Below are 18875 nucleotides of genomic sequence, written 5' to 3' on the forward strand. Positions count from 1 at the left end.
GCCCACAACGACATGCTGTTGGACCTGAAGCTCACCACAGGCATGCCATTATCCCACAACTCATTCCTTCTCTCCCTCCTGCTTCCCCAGATCACTGGCAAATGAGGCAAGGGGCCCCCACACATGTCCCTCAAGGGGCATGCTGCCTTTTTGTGACTTCTGTCCTCTTTCAGGCATCCCTGGATGGTGCAAACAGTTAACCAAGCTCGCCTGCCAACTGAAAGGTTGAAGGTATGAATTCACCCAGAGGTGTCTCGGAAGAAATGTCTGGTGATCTATTTCTTAAAAATCAGCCATTGAAAACACTATGAAGCACAGTTCTACTCTGACACACATGGGGTCTCCGTGAGTCAGAACTGATCTGAAGGCAACTAGTTGGTTGGTTCCCCTTTCAAGTCTGTTGATTATTTTAGCCTGACTTCACTTGTTTAAAAATTTGAGAACAAATATGAGCACAGACAAATTGATGTGCCTTGAATCAAAATGGCTTGGGTCTTACATTGGTCTCTTCCTTCCCCAGGACGGTTTATTTAAAATATACAGATATTTGAAATGGAAATATAATTTGGGACGAAACACTTCTGAAAAATAACGGATTTCATATGTACTACTTTGGATAAACAAATGGAGCCCTGGTGGTGCAACGGTTAAGTACTCGACTGCTAGCCGGAAGTCTGGTAGTTCAAATCCACCCAGGAGCTCCATGGGAGAAATACCTGATGATCTGCTTCTATAAAGATTACAGCCAAGAAAACCCTATGGGGGAGTTCTACCCTGTCACATGGAGTCACTATGAGTCAGAATTGACTCAGTGTCACCCAACAAAAACAACAACAATTTTGAATAAATGTTTACAATACAACCTGTTTCGCCGCCCCTTGTAAAGAAATCTAACAATGGGTCTTCCTAGACTCACTTGAATTCCGGTGTCGTATTGACATGATGCATCTTCTCAATCACGTGAATGTCTTCTCCAGAGCATGCTAGCACACTGCAGTTTTTGCAGAGGAAAGTTATTAATGATGGATTCTCCTTGTAATGCTTTGCGTTACTTCTTTTGATTTTCATTTCTTTTTCCATTATACTTTGCATCTGTAATTCTGAAATCTGATTCGAGAAAAGAATATTTAAATTTTTGGTTATTTTTCGTAGAGTCATTGAAGAAAGCCTCTTGGAATTTGGAGATCTTAGATAGTTATGAAAATATACACTTAGCTTATGGCCTAGAAATAAAACTAATGAGGTAATGGTCCCCAAAGAAATATGCATACAAATCTTCTCCAATAATCGTGGAAATTCCCAAGTGTTCAAAAAGCAGTCTGTTCCATTTTAGATAAGCCGTACTGTGAGAAAGTTCTTAGCAACATTCAAAAATCGTTCCTTCTAAGCCTTCCAGTAAGGAGCCCTGGTGGAGCAGTGGTTAAAGCGCTCAGTTGCTAACCAAAAGGTTGCCTGTTGGACCCCACCAGCCGCTCTGTAGGAGAAAGATGTGGCAGTCTGCTTCCATAAAGATTCCAGTCTTGGAAACCCTATGGAAAGTTCTAGTCTGTCCTTTAGGGTCGCTATGAGCTGGAATCAACTCGACAGCAATGGGGTTTTGGAAGCCCCTCCAGTAGTTTTAATTCTGTTCCTATAAAATAGGTCCAAACTTTCTTCCACATGAAATCTCTTTAAAGAACCAAAGACTGTTATTATACTGCCCATCAGTCTTCTCTTATCCATGTTAAGCCTCCCAGAGCCTTCCATCTCAGACACCATAATTTCCAGACTTTTGCCATCTTTACACATTTGTGGCAGAAACCACTGGTTTCCCACCCAGTATCCTTTCTTTCTTAAGAAGAGAACCACAGTTTTATTCTAGGTGTAAATATGCCTATTTTAAATGACTACACTTCCCAGCCATGGCCAGTGGGATGTAAGCAGAAGTTATTGAATGGAATTTCTAAAAAGGCTCCTTAAAGAAGATCAGATAGCTGGCATGTGCCCTTTTTGCCCTTTCTTACTTTCTTCTACTTCCTGTCTAAAGTGAGGATGTGACAGCGGGAATTCTAAAAGCATCTTTTTACCATGAGAATGGAAGCCAAACACTAAAAGGGCAGAGAAGAGAGAGAGACAGAGAGAGAAGAGGCCTGCATTCCTCATGACATCATGGAGCTAACATATATTAAACTAGATTACTCAAATTCTTTTTTTTTGAGAGAATAAGCCCCTAAGTCACTGTATTCCAGGCTCTGTGACTAGCAACTAAACATATTTCATAACAAAAATAATACTTTAGTTTCTGAGGGATATAAAACTTCAGATAGGGACTGACCAGTGCTCAGCATTCACATCTATGGAACTTAACAGTATAAAACATGGCTCTTGAATTTTTTACCTCAAAACTGAACCTCACATAAAGGACAGATTTATATTTTATATTTATATTTTTTTCTTTAAGACTGAGTGGAAGTTTTCAGTAAAAGTAAATCATCAGTGCGGATGAACAAAGGTGTAAGACCCAAAGTCCATCTCCTTGACTCTTGCCTCTGTGTTTTAGGTTTCAACTGGGGGCAGTTGTACTTAGCACAGAAAAGAGAACAAAACCCTGTAAGCAAACCTAGGGGCTATATGATAGTTCAATTAGGCAAGTACAAAGACTTATTTCCTACCCAAATTCTAACAGTATGATAAATTGAAATATTTTGTTCCTGAAAAGTTTAATTAGGTTGTTCTTGCAAGACATTCACAGTTCAGTGAGCTGATAAAGATGTGATTTGGCGTAAGAGTACATACATGTGGACAATTAAGAAACACCTATGAGTGAAACAGAAAAAAAAAAAAAAAAAAAAACAACACAAGATAAGAGTATGAATATGTAACCAGGACACCAGAAGCTAAAAGATTATCTCTAGAACATTAAAGGAACATGACATGATTAGAAGTATAAAAATAAAAAAAGAAAGAAATCATGATAAGTATACGAGAGGCACAGCTACAATCAATATATGTCCAAATAAAATATAATAATGTAATGAAAGTAGCTGGGTCATTGCCAGGGAAAAGTTTAAGATCTTCATCTTACTCCTAAAAGTCTGATTTAAAAAGCATTCAGTTATCTATAAACTCTGTATATGAGATGGCAAATACATTTCATCTCATATGTCAACTCTCATCATTTATTAGTAGTGATCTGACATTCTGTTGAAAGGATTCTCAGATCAGAAGAAAGGAGTGCTGGGACCTGACAGCAATGACCAGGTAGGGGCTTTGAATAGAGTGGTGGTGGCATGCACCCCACATTATTACCATCTCTGCTCTGAGTTTGTCTACTTGGCATAGCTTTAGGAGGGCAGATCTCTTAGCCAAAAGAACTCTAGAAAGGAAAACATTCTGGGGTCCCCAAAAGGACTGTGTTTGGAAAAGTCTGACTTATGAACTCCAGAGACTGTTCTAGAGTTTACCCGAACACTAAAACCACTAATCTTCAAACATCAGCTTTTGTAAATATCCGCTTGATTCATCCTCTTAAGACATTAAATGTGAGGCAGTAACTTTCCAGTAGCACTATTTGGTCACAAGTGTTTGATTTGACACTGCAAAATATTTGGTTTGCTGTATATTTAAAGGGGTTTTAAAATATAAGTTTGTGCAGAAACCTGGCTAGAAAACCTTGGAATTGGTTATAGCAATGCACACCAATCTGAAAGCATCCTTTTCGTGAAACTCTATTTAGGGTACAGCCAACTCCAATGTTAAGAAACTAACATTCACACCCATATGCAAGGGTGTGAATTTTCTTCTAAATGGATTGTTTGCTATTATAGTAGTTACAGTCTTTAATTCAGTGGTATGGGGGATTTCCTGAAATATTGTACGAATACATTCTTCTTTCCCTGCTTCTTCTCACGACTTAAATGACTATATGTTGGTAAACTGAGATGCAGTTAGATGGCATATTATGGCTTTTTTGTTATTACAGCCCAGCCTCAATGTCATTCCTTCCAAGAATCCCTTTCAACCATCCAATCTAAAGTAGCCACGTAGTCACTCATTTCACCTCGTCTTACTTTAACGCTTCAGCACTTACATCTCTCTATGATGTATTTCTTGCTTTTTTATTTGTTTGTTGTTTCTCCCTCCCTACCCTCATCATGGGGTTAGGGGAGGAGAAAAAATACCATAAGGCATCTGGGTGGTGCAAACAGTTAAGCACTCAACTATTAGCCAAAAGGTTGGCGGTGTGAAACCACCTAGAGGCGCCTCAGAAGACAAGCCTAGCAATCTGCTTCCTAAAGGGCACAGCCTTGAAAACTCTATGGAGCAGTTCTACTCTGCACACGTGGTGTCACCATGAGTCAGAATCGACTTGATGGCAACCAACAACAGCAACAACAAACCCTCACCATTCACATACTAAAAGACAAGCTTCACAGAGCAGGGATCTTATTTGTCTTGCTTGCCACCATGTTCCCTGTTCTTAAAACATTGCCTGGCACACAGTAGGCATTAATTAATAAATACTTCTAGAATAAAAAAAAATTATGCCTGTATAAACAGATTGGATCAAACCAAAATTGCCAGGTTGGGATGAATGGGTGAGCTGTACTAGTCTTTCTGGATGAAGGAAAACCTAAATTTATATTATCAAAGTTAACGGCTGCTTCAACTGGAATGGCTCCCTGACAACTTCCTGCTCACCAGGGATCCTGATTCTTTGTGTGTGAATCTGGGCTAAGCATAGCTCATCAAACTGGAACTTATAATTCAGCACAATTTCTGTCTGGAGTCTTAGCCACAGAGATACCAATGGCAACCACATGCAGTCATTTTAAAATGAAAACTAAATTCAGAGAGGGCCAAAAACAATACCTTATGAGCATACTCCGCCGGTTTCATATTTTGAACGTGGTCTATAGCTTTATACATCATTTTCTCTCGGAAATCATTAACTATCTCACGTTCAATAACTCCTGAACCGCTGGGGGCAACCAGGATGTAGGTGCTCTCATCAGCTCTTGCTCGACCACGGGCCTGAGAACATAAAGAAATCAAGTCAATGAATAGCTATGCCTTGCTACAAATTCTTCTATTCCTGGCCTGGAAAGGTATTCATTGCTCAACGTCTCAGCCTTCAAATGATCTCTTTCCTCAGTAGTTATTTATTATCCATTCTTTGTAAGTTGGCTATTTGAAACTCAATTTGCAATTTAATACAGAAAAAATGTTCTACAGAGATGATAGTCAGGACCCATATCAGCCCTCTAAAGCCTCAATAACACAGTGCTATCCTGTCCAACAATTTTGCCCCCATGGCACCTCCCTCAAGGCCCTGGGTGGCACAAACAGTTAAGCACTCAGCTACTAGCTGAAACGCCAGAGTTTTGAACCTACCCAGAGGCACCCTGGAAAACAGGCCTGGGGATCTGCTTCTGAAATCATAGCCTTGAAAACCCTATGGAGCAGTTCTCTGCACACAAGATCACCGTAAGTCACAACTGATTCTACGACAACTAACAACTACAGTTCCTCCCTCAAACCATAGGAACTATCATCAGACTTGGACTGGGGACCCCCACACCTCCTGCCTAGTAGTAGGGATGAATGGGGAGAGAGGGCATCTTTGATCTTGGAACTAGGGCTCTTGAGAATGCAGCTCTGTTCCTGCCATCCTACATTGGATTTTTTAGTATGTTTTCCCATGGAAACATGTTTAACATAGTGTTAAATTTCTACAGCCCTATTAATAAAGTGATATTCAGGTCCATTTTGCATAACAGAAAAATTTGTGGGCTTTCCCAGGAATCTAACTATCAACTATAATACTATTCTCATGGAAAAATGAATTCTGAGTAAGAAGCCACTGACTTACAAATCAACTCCTGAAATACAATTACTTCCTAATTTGGGGGCTGTCTGGTCATCTTAGTCTCTCATGACTTGCCTTCCATATGAGAACGCAACTGTTAATTTTATTAATGCAATTAATTTACCACAATTAGTTAATTTTATAGAAAGAATATTACCTAAATTACTCAGCATACCTGATTAACAACAAAAGGTATTCAAAAAATACTTAACGAAAGGTAACAACAATATTGTTAACATACTGTGGGTAAGTGATAAAGTAAAATTTAATTGAAAAGCAGGACAACACACTCTTTTTGGGGTGGTAAGCATTTATAAGTCTTCCCCCTCCAACGTTTTATTATGAAAAATTTCAAACACACAGAAAAGTTGGAGAATAAGGGAGGAAAATGCAGAAATAGCAAGACTCAAGGAATGGCCCAAGATGGTGGCTTGGTCAGATACACCATGCCATCCCCCTACAGCAAAGACCTGGGAAACTAAGTGAAGAAATACAGGTTAACAATCCTGGAACTCTGAGCATCTAAAGGAAGGGTGAAAAATTATATCGAATACCAATTAGAAGGAGAAACTGAACAAAAATAGTGGTCAAAAAGAGTTACAGATCAGAGAGGCCCTGCTAGCTAGCCCAGCACAGCGTGGCCATCTTGAGACAAAGTGAGGAGTGACCCTGGGTGAGGAGCACAGGAAGGCAACGTCACAGAACTCCCAATAGGAAACAGAGAAACTGTGCAGACAAACTTGGAATGAAACAACGTGAGCAGGACATGAACTGGATCTAAGAAGGGAAAGTACAGGAAGGCAGGTGAGAGCTCCAGGGATCCTGGTGACCACAGAACAGGGAGGGAGCCAGGAACCAGACAGGACTGCCCACCAGTGGTGGTCCCTGACCACTGGGGTGGGTGGCACAGAGTAGTAAATCCAGAGAGTGTCAGCAGGTGGTCCCCCACCTGACCAGATTCTGGGCAGCCTCCCCTTCACATTTCGTCAGTCCTGCCTGCTGGCTATAGCCTACAGGGAGTGCCCTGGCATCCACATCTGTTGACCAGAGTAGCACTCTCCCCCTCCCCACCTGCTCTCCCGGTGACCAGTGGTGTGAGCCTCCCCTACCGCCACCACCCTGCCCACCTGGAGACCATGGTATGAGCCCTCCCCAGCCCCCCCAGCTCCATCCAGCCAACAACCGGCAATGCATATCCACCCTGCCCACCACCCTCATTGTCCTGCCCTCACAGCAAGCAGCACTGTATGCTCCTGCATTGCCAGACTGATGACCAGTGATGGTGCGTGACTGCCCTGCCCATCAAACTCCACCACCACCCTGCCCACCAGGCGAGTGGCAGCGAGTGGCACCTGGACTGATGATCGGCGGTACCGTGTACCCACCCCACCCACCCCCTGCTGCTGCGCAGCCTCCCTGGTGATCAGTGACACAAGCCCAACCCACCCACTTCCCTTCCTTCCCCCTCACCCTCGGCCACTGCCCCACCCACCCAGCGATGGTAGCAAGCACTCCTGTGCCAGACCAGCGATCAGCAGAACACACCCCCCCCCCACCCTGATATATCAAAACAAAGCAAAACAAAAAAATCAGGACAAAACAAACAAACATACAATCAATCAATGTATAAATAAAATAACACCTTAATGCCTCGGACACAGCAGACAATAACAAATCATGAAAAAACAGGATAATATGGATCAAATAAGTGATCAAAAAAAGGGGGGACACCTTCCTGAGGAAGAAATGATAATAAAAGTACCTGTGAAGAAATTCAAAAGACTTATATTTAGGATCCTCAAAGAGATCAAGGAAAACACACACACACAAACACACACACACACACAAACCCTAGAAGAATTCAGGATAACAATACAAGAACAAAATGACAGACTCAATAGACAATTAGAAACCATATAAAAACAACAACTAGGAATTCAGAAGATTAACAATAAAATAGATAACATAATGGAGGACACAGAAGTAGACTGAATCAGTGGGAGAAAGAATCAGCGAAATACAGGACAAATCCCTTTATACTAAGATACTAATTCATTTGAGGAAAAATGAGAAAAAAGAATGAAGAAAAATTAAGAAAGCCTAAGAGTTATGTGGGACACCATCAAGATGAATAATTTACGCATAATAGGAATTCTAGAAGAGGAGGAGAAAAAAAAGTACAGAGAGAATTTTTGTAGATATATTGGCAAAAAACTTCCCAAATATCATGAAAGATAAGAAAGTTTCCATACAAGAAGCCCAATGAACTTCATACAGGATAGACTCCAAAAGAAATCACCAAGACATATCAGAATCAAACTTTGAAAAACCAAATAAAGAATTCTGACAGCAGCTTGTGAAAAACAAAATATCACTTACAAAGGGGCACCAATAAGGCTAAACACTGATTTCTCATAAAAAACCATGCAGGCAAGAAGGCAATGGAATGACATATATAAAATCCTGAAAGAAAAGAATTGCCAACCAAAAATCATACATCCAGCAAAACTGTCTTTCAAAAATGATGGCAAAACTAAGACATTTCCAGATAAGCAGAAATTAAGGAATTTGCAAAAACCAGACTAGCCTTACAAGAAATAGTAAAGAGGGCCCTTTAGACAGAGAACCAATGTCATCAGACAACAACCTGAGATAAAGACACACAACATCAGTATCCAGATACTAACTCAGGCAAAGATTTCACAAAAGTAAAATAAAACTACAAAGTTGACTACAGAGAACCAGAGGTGTTAAGCTGTAAACAACCACAACTTCAAAACAAAAAAGGGAGTAAAAGGTGTAGCTATGGAACTTACATATGGAGCAGAAATCAAGGTGATTTCAAGAAATAACAGACTGTTTTAAATTTAAGAGGATAAAGGTAAACTTCAGGGTAACCACAAAGAAAATTAATAAATCTATTCACCAAAATAAGAAGAAGAAAATCAAAAAGACTCAGTAAACATAAAAACAACGATGACTGATAGGAAATGAAAATCTACATGCAAAAAAAAAAAAAAAAACTCAGCAAAGAAAATTAAGAGGAACAAAAAAATTATCAACACACACACAAAAAAACCCCAAAATGACAGCAGTGAATGCATACCTATCATTAATCACATTGAATATAAATGAATTCAATGCACCAGTCAAGAGACAGAGAGTGGCAGAATGGATTAAAAAAACAAGACCCAGCAATATGCTGCCTGCAAGAGAAACAGCTTAGACACAAAGATACAAACAAGTTAAAAATCAGAAGAAAAATAATGTATCAAGCAAATAGTAACCAAAAGAGAGCAGGAGTTGTAATAATAATTTTGAATAAAATAGACTGCAAGTCAAAATCCATTATAAGAGACAAACACGGGCATTATATAATGATAAAAGTGTCAGTTCACCAAGAAGACATAAAAATAATAAATATTTATGGACCCAATAACAGAGCTCCAAAATACATAAAACAAACTCTAACAGAAATGAAAAAAGAGACAGTTCTACAGTAATAGTAGGAGACTTTAACACACCATTTTCAATGATGAGCAGAACAACTAGAAAGAAACTCAACAAAGATACAGAAGATCTAAACAGTACAATCAACCAACTCAATCTCATAGACATATACAAAACACATCACCCAACAGCAGCATAGCATACATTCTTCTCCAATGCACATGGATCATTCTCCAGAACAGATCATACTGTAGGCCACAAAGCAAGCTTCAATAAATTCAAAAACACCAACACAATATAAAATATCTTCTCTGACCATAATGCATAACTAGAAGTCAGTAACAGAAAGAGTAAGGAAAAAAAATTAAATATATGGCAACTGAGTAACACCTTACTTAAAAACTACTGAGTCACAGAAGAAATTAAAAAATGAAATTTAAAAACTCCTAGAATCAATAAGAATAAAGATACAACACACAAATACCTCTGGGACACAGCTAAAGCAGTACTCAGAGTAAAATTTATAGCAATAAATGCACACATCAAAAAAGAAGAAAGATCCAAAATCAATAATTTAACCTGACAACTTGAACAAATAGAAAAGAACAGCAAAAGAAGTCCACACTCACCAGAAGAAAGGAAATAAAAATAAAAAATAATAACAAAGATCAAAGCATAATTAAATGAAATAGAAAAATAATAGAAAGAATCAACAATACTACAAGTTAGTTCTTTGAGAGGATCAATAAAATTGATAAACCCCTGGCCAAACAGACACACAAAAAAATGGGAAGATTTAAATAACCAAAATAAGAAATGAAATAGGTGACATAATAGAACCAACTGAGATAAAGAGGATCATAATATTACAAAAAATTGTACTCCAACAAATTTGAAAACCTAGAAGAAATGGATAACTTTCTAGAACACACTACTTACCTAAACTAACACAAATAGAGGTAGAAAATCTAAACAGACCCCCAACAAACGAAGAAATTGAAGATGTCATTAAAAAAAACTCCCAACCAAAAAAAAAAAGAAAAGAAAAAGCCCCGGCCCAGATGGCTTCACTGAATAACTCTACCAAACATTCAGAGAAGAGATGACACCAACTCTGGTCAAACAATTCCAGTGAACAGAAAAAGAAGGAATACTACCTAATTCATTCTATGAAGCCAGCATAACCCTGATACCAAAGCCAGGCAAAGATAATGCAAAAAAAGAAAATTACAGACCAATATCCCTCATGAATATAGATGCAAAAATTCTCCACAAAATTCTAGCCAACAGAATACAATAGCATATCAAAAACTAATACATTGTGATCAGGTGGGATTCATACCAGGGATGCAAGGACAGTTCAACAAAAATCAATCAACGTAATTCACCATATAAATAAAACAAAGGAAAAGAATCACACGTTCATCTCAATTGATGCAGAAAAGACTTCTGATAAAATCCAACACCCTTTCTTGATAAAAACTCAGCAAAACAGGAATAGAAGGAAAATTCCTCAACAAAATTAAGAGTATATACATAAAACCAACAGCCAACATTATTCTGAACAGAGATTGAAAGTATCACCCTTGAGAATGGGAATGAGACAAGGATTACCATTATCACCACTCTTATTTACTATTGTACTGGAAGTCCTAGCCATTGCAATAAGGCAAGAAAGGGAAATAAAGGGTATCCAAATTGATAAGGAAAAGGTAAAACTACCCCTATTCACAGATGACTTGATCCTATACATAGAAAATTCAGAGATTCCATAAGAAAGTTACTGGAACTAATAGAAGGGTTCAGCAAAGTTGTAGGGTATGAGATCAACACACAGAAATCAGATGGATTCCTCTATACTAATGAGAACTCTGAAAAGGAAATTGAGAAAACAATATTACTTACAATAGTGCCCCAAAGAATAAAATACCTAGGAATAACTATAACCAGGTGTTTTAGTTATCTAGTGCTGCTGTAACAGAAATACCACAAGTGGATGGCTTTAACAAAGAGAACTTTATTTCCTCACAGTAAAGTAGGCATAGAAGTCCAAATTCAGGGCATCAGCTCCTGGTGAAGGCTTTCTTTCTCTGTTAGCTCTGAAGGAAAGTCCTTCTCATCAATCTTCCCCTGGACTAGGAGCTTCTCCATGCAGCAACCCCGGGTCCAAAGGATGCACTCTGCTACTGGCACTGCTTTCTTGGTGGTATGAGGTCCCCCTGTCTCTCCACTCACTTCCCTCTTTTATATCCCAGAAGAAGCCGGCTCAAGACACAATCCAATCCCCTAGACTGAGTTCTGCCTCATCAACACAACTGCTGCCCATCCCCTCTCACTGACATCATAGAGGCAGGATTTACAACACATAGGAAAATCACATCAGATGACAAAATGGTGGACAATCACACAATACCGGGAATCATGGCTTAGCAAAATAGATACACATATATTTTGGGGGGACACAATTCAATCCATGGCGCCAGGAAAGTAAAAGACTTATACAAGGAAAATTGCAAAACACTACTGCAAGAAACCAAAAGAGACCTACATAAAGGGAAAAACATTCCATGCTCATAGGCTGGCAGATGTAACATTGTGAAAGTATCAATACTACCCATTTTAGGCTGAGTTCTCTAGAGAAGCCATACCAGTGAAACATGTATCTATATATATGTTTCACTGGTTTGACTTAGAAAGAGAGAGAGAGAGAGAGAGATATCAAGGAAATGGCTCACACAGTTGTAGAGGCTGAACAGTCCCAAGTCTGTGGGTCAGGCTAAAGGCTTCTCCTGACTCATGTAGCTGCAGGGGCTGATGAACCCAAGATTGCCAGGCCAGATGGCAGGCTTCTGGCTCACAGACTGTGGAGCCTGACAAATCCCATGATCAGCAGGTAAGCTGCTAGCTCAAGTCTCCAGAACCAGCGGTCAGATGACCAGCCGGATGCAGGATCCAAAAAGAGAGCAAAAGCCTGCAAGCTTTGCCAGAAAGTCCACATATATTGGATGCAGGCCACACCCCCAAGGAAACTCCCTTTCAACCGACTGGCTGCTTATAGCAGATCTCATCATGGAGGTGATATTATTTCAGATCTCCATATGGAGAGTGATTACATCATTACATAGCTGCCAAACTATGTAATAACTGGCAAACCACTGAGAATCATGGCTCAACCAAGTTGACACACAACCTTGACCATCAACACTATCCAAAATGATCTATAAATATAATGCAATCTGGATCCAAATCCCAACAACATTCTTTAATGAAATGGAAAAACTAATCTCCGACTTTATATAGAAAGGAAACAGGCCCCGGATAGCTAAAGCAATATTAAGGAAGAAGAACAAAGTAGGAGACATCACACTTCCTGATCTCAGAACTTACTATACAGCCACAGTAATCAAAACAGCCTGGAACTCATACAATAACAAACACACAGACCAATGGAACAGACTTGAGAACCCAGAAGTAAATCCATCCATCTGTAGACAGCTGATCTTAGACAAATGGTCAAAGTCCATTCAATGGAGATGAGACAGTCTCTTTAACAAACAGTGCTAGCAAAACTGGATATCCATTTGTAGGAAAATGAAACAGAATCCATATGTCACACTATATACAAAAGCTAACACAAAATGGATCAAAGACCTAAATGTTAAAGCTAAAACTATAAATTTCCTGGGAGATAATACAGGGATAAAACTAGGGATCATAATTTTGGACACAAATACACTGCCAAACACAACTAAAAATGCACTAATTACAGAAGATAAACTAGATAACTGGGACCACCTAAAAATTAAATACTTATGCTCATCAAAAGACTTTACCAAAAGAATAAAAAGAGAACCTTCAGACTGGGAAAAATTTTTTTGGCAACAACATATCAGACAATAGTCTAATCTCTAAAATATATATAAAACTTCAACAACACAACAACAAAAAGACAATCAAATAAAAAAGTGGGCAAAGGGTATGAACAGATACTTCACCAAAGAAGACATTCAGGCATCTAACAAACACATGAAGAGATGTGGGTGATCATTAGCGATTAGAGAGATGCAAATCAAAACTACAATGAGATACCATCTCATCCCTGCAAAAATGGCACTGATTAAGAAAACAGAAAACAACAAATGTTGGTGAAGTTGTGGGGAGATTGGAACTCTTATACACTGCTGGTGAGACTGTAAAATGGTACAACCACTATGGCAAACTGTATGGCTCTTCCTCAAAAAGCTAGAAATAGAAATACCTTATGATCCAGCAATCCCACTCCTAGGTATATATCCTAGAAACAGAAGAGCAATGACATGAACAGACATTGAGGAAGGTAATACACAATATGGGGGAAGTCAGCACAACTTTAGGTATGCAAGAATAAAGAACAACTACAGTAAATGCTATAACATACACAGTTTTGCAATAATAGTAATAACAAACAAAAACATCAGTAGTTACATAGGTAGATATGTATGCTATATCGCTGTGGGAAGGTGTATGGGAGTACATGCACATGTATATATAAATGTATCTGTGGGTATACGTATATACATATTTGTATGTGCTGCATATATATTCATACATACAATAAAGCACATGAGGGGCACAGTTATGGATATTACCTAGACATATCCAAACACTTTATGGGATTGATTTACTGGGTTTGAAGGCTCAGGACCATAGTCTCAGAGGACATCTAGGCCAACCGGCATAACTTAGTTCATAAAGATAATGTTCTACACCCTAGTTTGATGAGTGGTGTCTGGGGTCTTAAAAGCTAACAGTCATTTAAGATACAATTATTGGTCTCTTTCCGTCTGGAGCAAAGGAGAGTGAAAGAAACCAAAGACTCAAGGAAGAAATTAGTCCACTGGACTAACAGCCCACATAAACCACAGCCTCTTCTAGCCTGAGACCAGGAGAACTAGATGGAGCTCGGCTAACACTACCAACTGTTCTGACCAGTGACACAATACAAGGTCCTGGTTAGAATGGGAGAAAAATGTAGAACAAAACATAAATTCATAAAAATGACTACACTTACTGGAATGATAAAGACTGGAGGACCCCCTGAGACTATCACCCTAAGACACCCTTTTAACCTGGAACCGAAGCCACTCCCGGAGGTTACCTTTCAGCCAAATAATAGATCGGCCTATAAAATAAACAGTAACACCTGTGAAGAATGTGCTCCTTTAAACAATCAACTATATGAGACCAAATGATCAACAGTTACCCAAAAGCAAAGATGAGAAGGCAAAGAAGGGCAGGGAAGTTGGATAGGAGGTGGAAATGGTAAGAGTGCTGACACATTGTAGGTATTGTGATCAATGTCACAGAACAATTTGTGTATGCATTGTGTATGAATCTAATTTGCTGTGTAAATTTTCACCTAAAACATAGTAAAATATGCAAAAAAAAAAAAAAAGAAAAAGAAATAGCAGGGTTCCCTAAGGTTTGGGTGTGTTACTTTTGTCAGACATTTATGAGACGTGATGGTTCAGATTCCAAGCCCAGTTGGGGCTCACACAGACACCCTAGAAATGAGGAGGACTCTTTTTGCCCCTACAAATGGGTCCAAAGTTTTAGGACACAGAAATAACAACCAAAGGAGTTGTTTAAAAAAAAAAAAACCTGCTTGTCATATGAATCAAGCAACAAGAAAAAAGGCAGTAGTGCACAATTTTTCAGAACTGCTCTTTTAGCAGGAAAAAAAATATATATTTAAAACTAAAAAGATGTTTTTTGCTCCTTGACTTAAATGAAAGCAATTAAATAAGAAAAGTAAGCATTAGCATATTAGAATTATCTGAATGTACCTGGACCATAGCTATTTCGTTAGTGACGAAACCATAGCGGATAACGATATTGCATTCTTTGATATCCAGACCTTCTTCTGCCACTGTGGTCGCGATAAGCAGATTTATTTTTCCAGTGCGAAATTTACTAATGACTTCTTTTTGTTCATTCTGTAGAAACATTTTAATAAATTAAATTTTGTGAGGCTAAACACATTAAAATTCTTCTAATTAGGAGATGAAATAATAAATTGCAACTGGTCAGTGTAAATCAAAGGATTAGATCATACACGGATTTGCTGCCATCTGTTTTTGGCATTGAGCAAAGACACGATGGTGAGACAACATTTGATTTCCAATCTGGGATTACCACACAATAACAAAAATATTTCCATCCTCCAGTCTGGAGGTTGGAAGACCATCCTTCATGCCAAGGAAATAAACTGATGGGTGACTTGGGAGGAAGAAAGGGAGGAGATGTTTTCAGATGTGTAGACAAGATGGCAATGAGAAGCTAAAATGGGCCTTTCTTTTCACTACATAAACTTTGCAATCTTTAATAGTCAAAGGCTAAGATGAAGTTATATTTTTACAGACTGTTGAATTTTGAGTCACAGAGGAAAATGCAAACTGAATTTCACATTTGGTCACTTGAAGAGTCATTCAAGCAGGAAACACAATATCCCTGGAAAGACACAAGAGACACTGAAAACACTGGCTGCCTCCCGGAAGAGGAGCTAGAAGACTGGAGGACAGGGGTGTGCCCTTGTACCTTAACAGTTCTGAATGAAATTTTTAAAAATGATATTAAGAATGGGTTATGAAAAACACAATTAAAACAAGTATCTTAAATAAAAATATATGAATTCTGAAAGTTAATGTAAATAGAGAAACTAAAATATGCACTCTGGCCCTTGCACAGGAAGAATGAGTGAGCATAAAAATAGCCCGCTACGGCCAGTGTAGTTTTATTCTCCTAAACACTCCCATCAAGGCCATTGCCCCAATCAGCCTTTGGTGCACATCCACCCTATCTCTGGCCCTCATATATTACACAAAAATAAACATGCCAGATTGACAATGCATTTTCCCAACTCCTGCCCTTTTCTTCTCAGAAGCAGCATGAGTTTGTACTGGACTCTTAAATGTTAGCGTAACCGAGCCATAAGGCTCCTCTAGGGTCTTCCCTGATAATCTCTCCCTCCTGCCCTCACTTCCACTGAGAAAAACTTGCACGGCCTTGGATTTTAGCAGAAGATGTCAGTGCCTTATTTCAAGAGAGTAACTCTAATAATGAAAATTTCAGACACAGTGTCAGGCCCTCAAATCACATCAAGTAGATGCCTAACCCTCCCCTAATTTGTAAATCCACTTCAGTTTACAAGATGGGGGTGTGGGGAGTGAGGAAGGAATGTGCTCTATAGTTTGCCATGAAGCCCCCAAGTTTGAAATGGATAAGAACAGACTGGAGCTTGGAAACATACTTTTCATTTGCATCCTGCCTTGTTTCAAAGAGGATCTGAGGCCATATACAATGCTAAAGCTAATATAATAGAATCTAAAAAACAAGACCAAAAGATAGAGTGTAGATGTATTACTTGTAAGGATTAACACAGTTGCTGTGAGACTGAACTTCAGTTTTACCTGTGAGCTTCCTGGAAGCCAGGGCAAAAAGGGAAACATTATTTAAACTAGTTCTCATCCAAAAGGAGGACACAAACTCATTATCCAAGGAAGATAATGCTTTCACTGGTACTAAATTTTAAAAGCAACTTTAAAATGAAGTATTGAGTCATAGTGGAAAAATTCAAGAAATCTTTTTTCCACAAACATTAAAACAGATTTAATTTGCTCTGAGACCAGATTTAAAAAAAAGCAAAATCATAATATTAAAACCAAAACCAACCAACCAACCAAACAAAAAAAACCCGTTGCCATCTTGTTGATTCTGACTCACAAATTTGATTTTTTAAGAGGCAGCAGTAATATGATACAAGTCAGTGGTAGCTAGTGGTTTAATTTCACTGAAGTTTAAAACTTAACAATCTTAGGGAGTATTTGGGTTGAACAGTCCCTAGACTTTTATTCATTTTTCAGTAAATATTTGTGGAGTTCCTACACATGCCTTTATGGAGTGCCTATTCTTATTACTAGAAGTTGAGATACAGCAGTAAAATGAAACCAAGTTCCTGACTTCATGTAGTTTACTTTCTAGTGGTGTGACAGAGGAGCCCTGGTGGCACAGTGGTTAAGAGCTCAGCTGTTAACAAAAGGGTCAGTGGTCAAACCCACCAGTAGCTCTGTGGGAGAGTGGCTGTGAGTTGGAGTTGACTCAACAGCAATGGGTTTTTTTTTTTTTTTTTTGGATGTGAGACAAGTAAATGTAATTTTTTTTCAGGTGACAGTAAGTGCTAAGGAGAAAGCAGGGTGAGGGAGATAACAGACAGTGGTGGGAGAGAGCAGCTGGTCCGCTAGTCTACAGAAGGTGATCAGGGAAGGACTCTGATGAGGTGATAGTTGAGCAGGGTCCTGATGCAAATGAAGGACCGAGGCTCTTTTATATGTATATATACACACACACACAAAATGTTGTCAGTTGCCTTTGAGTTGTTCTGACTCATGATGACCTCATGTGTGCAGAGTAGAACAGCTCCATAGGGTTGTCAAGAGAATGGCCTTTCAGAAGCAGATCACCAGGTCCGTCTTCCAAGGTGCCTCTGGATGGGTTTGAACCACTAACCTTTCAGCTAACAGTTGAGCATTTAACCGTCTGTGCCACCCAGGGACATATACATATACGTGTGTGTGTGTGTACTCACCGCCGACCTTTCGGTTAGCAGCCAAGTGCTTTAACCACTGCATCACCAGGGCTCCTCGTAAAGGCACATAAAGTTATATAAATATATATGTAAAATATGTATCAGCAGTTAGAACCCACCAGCCACTCTGTGGGAGAAAGATGTGGCAGTCTGTTCCATAAAAATTTACAGCCTTGGAAACCCTATGGGGCAGTTCTGCTCCGTCCTGTAGGGTTACCATGAGTCAGAATCAACTTGTCGGCAGTGGGTGGGTATGCCTTTATAAATTAAAAACAGGATAAAGCAAGCTCTGCCCTTCTCTCTAGTTCAGCCTACAATTTGAAAAGAAGAAGCAAGCAAATAATAACAAGAAGTACCATATCTCATGAGTTCTAAGATGCACATTTTGACCATCCTTGATATTGAGATATGTCTTAAAATCTACGGTGTCTTAAAATCAATGAAATATAGATTTAGAGGACCTTACTGGGGCATAGGCAGAAATTCAAATCCTGATGGCCTGAATGATGGTGACCATAACAGAATCAAAGTGTCTCCTTGTCCAACAATACTTCGGGTCAAAATTACATTAGGCTTCAGAAGGACATTTACTCCAATAAGCCATTGTTGTTTCACTCATGCTTGTACTGTCTGTAAGTGCCTATTTTTTCTCTCCGAAGTAATTTTTTTTTTTTTTTTACTGTACACACAATATATAATAACATGGGGGAAAAAAAAACCCTTGAAAAGAAAATCTCCCATAATCCCAAACAGCTAACACATCAAATATTTTACTTTTTCCAAGTCCTTTGTAGGTCTCATCCTAGAAAATATATTTTATATAGGTCTTATCATAATGTGAGTTCCTGGGTGGCACAGATGGTTAAGCATTTGACTACTAGCCAAAAGGTTGGCAGTTTGAACCCACCCAGAAGCACCTTTCAAGGCAGGTCTGACAAACTGCTTTTGAAAGAT

General features: G+C 39.0%; 1 protein-coding gene across 5 annotated transcripts in view; it reads right to left on the reverse strand.

The window, feature by feature from the left end:
• The window catches only part of IFIH1 (interferon induced with helicase C domain 1), a 106281-nt gene that overhangs the window by 926 nt on the left and 86480 nt on the right, over positions 1–18875 (reverse strand). For all 5 annotated transcript variants that reach the window (XM_023730481.1, XM_023730482.1, XM_023730480.1 and 2 more), the window contains 3 exons: positions 15124–15273; positions 4852–5013; positions 917–1107 (listed from right to left, as the gene is read on the reverse strand). In XM_023730481.1, coding sequence (XP_023586249.1) covers positions 917–1107; positions 4852–5013; positions 15124–15273 — 503 coding nt within the window. The remainder of the gene's footprint in view (positions 1–916; positions 1108–4851; positions 5014–15123; positions 15274–18875) is intronic.

This window comes from Trichechus manatus, unplaced genomic scaffold (assembly GCF_000243295.1).
Source record: "Trichechus manatus latirostris isolate Lorelei unplaced genomic scaffold, TriManLat1.0 scaffold00036, whole genome shotgun sequence".
NCBI classification, from domain to species: domain Eukaryota; kingdom Metazoa; phylum Chordata; class Mammalia; order Sirenia; family Trichechidae; genus Trichechus; species Trichechus manatus.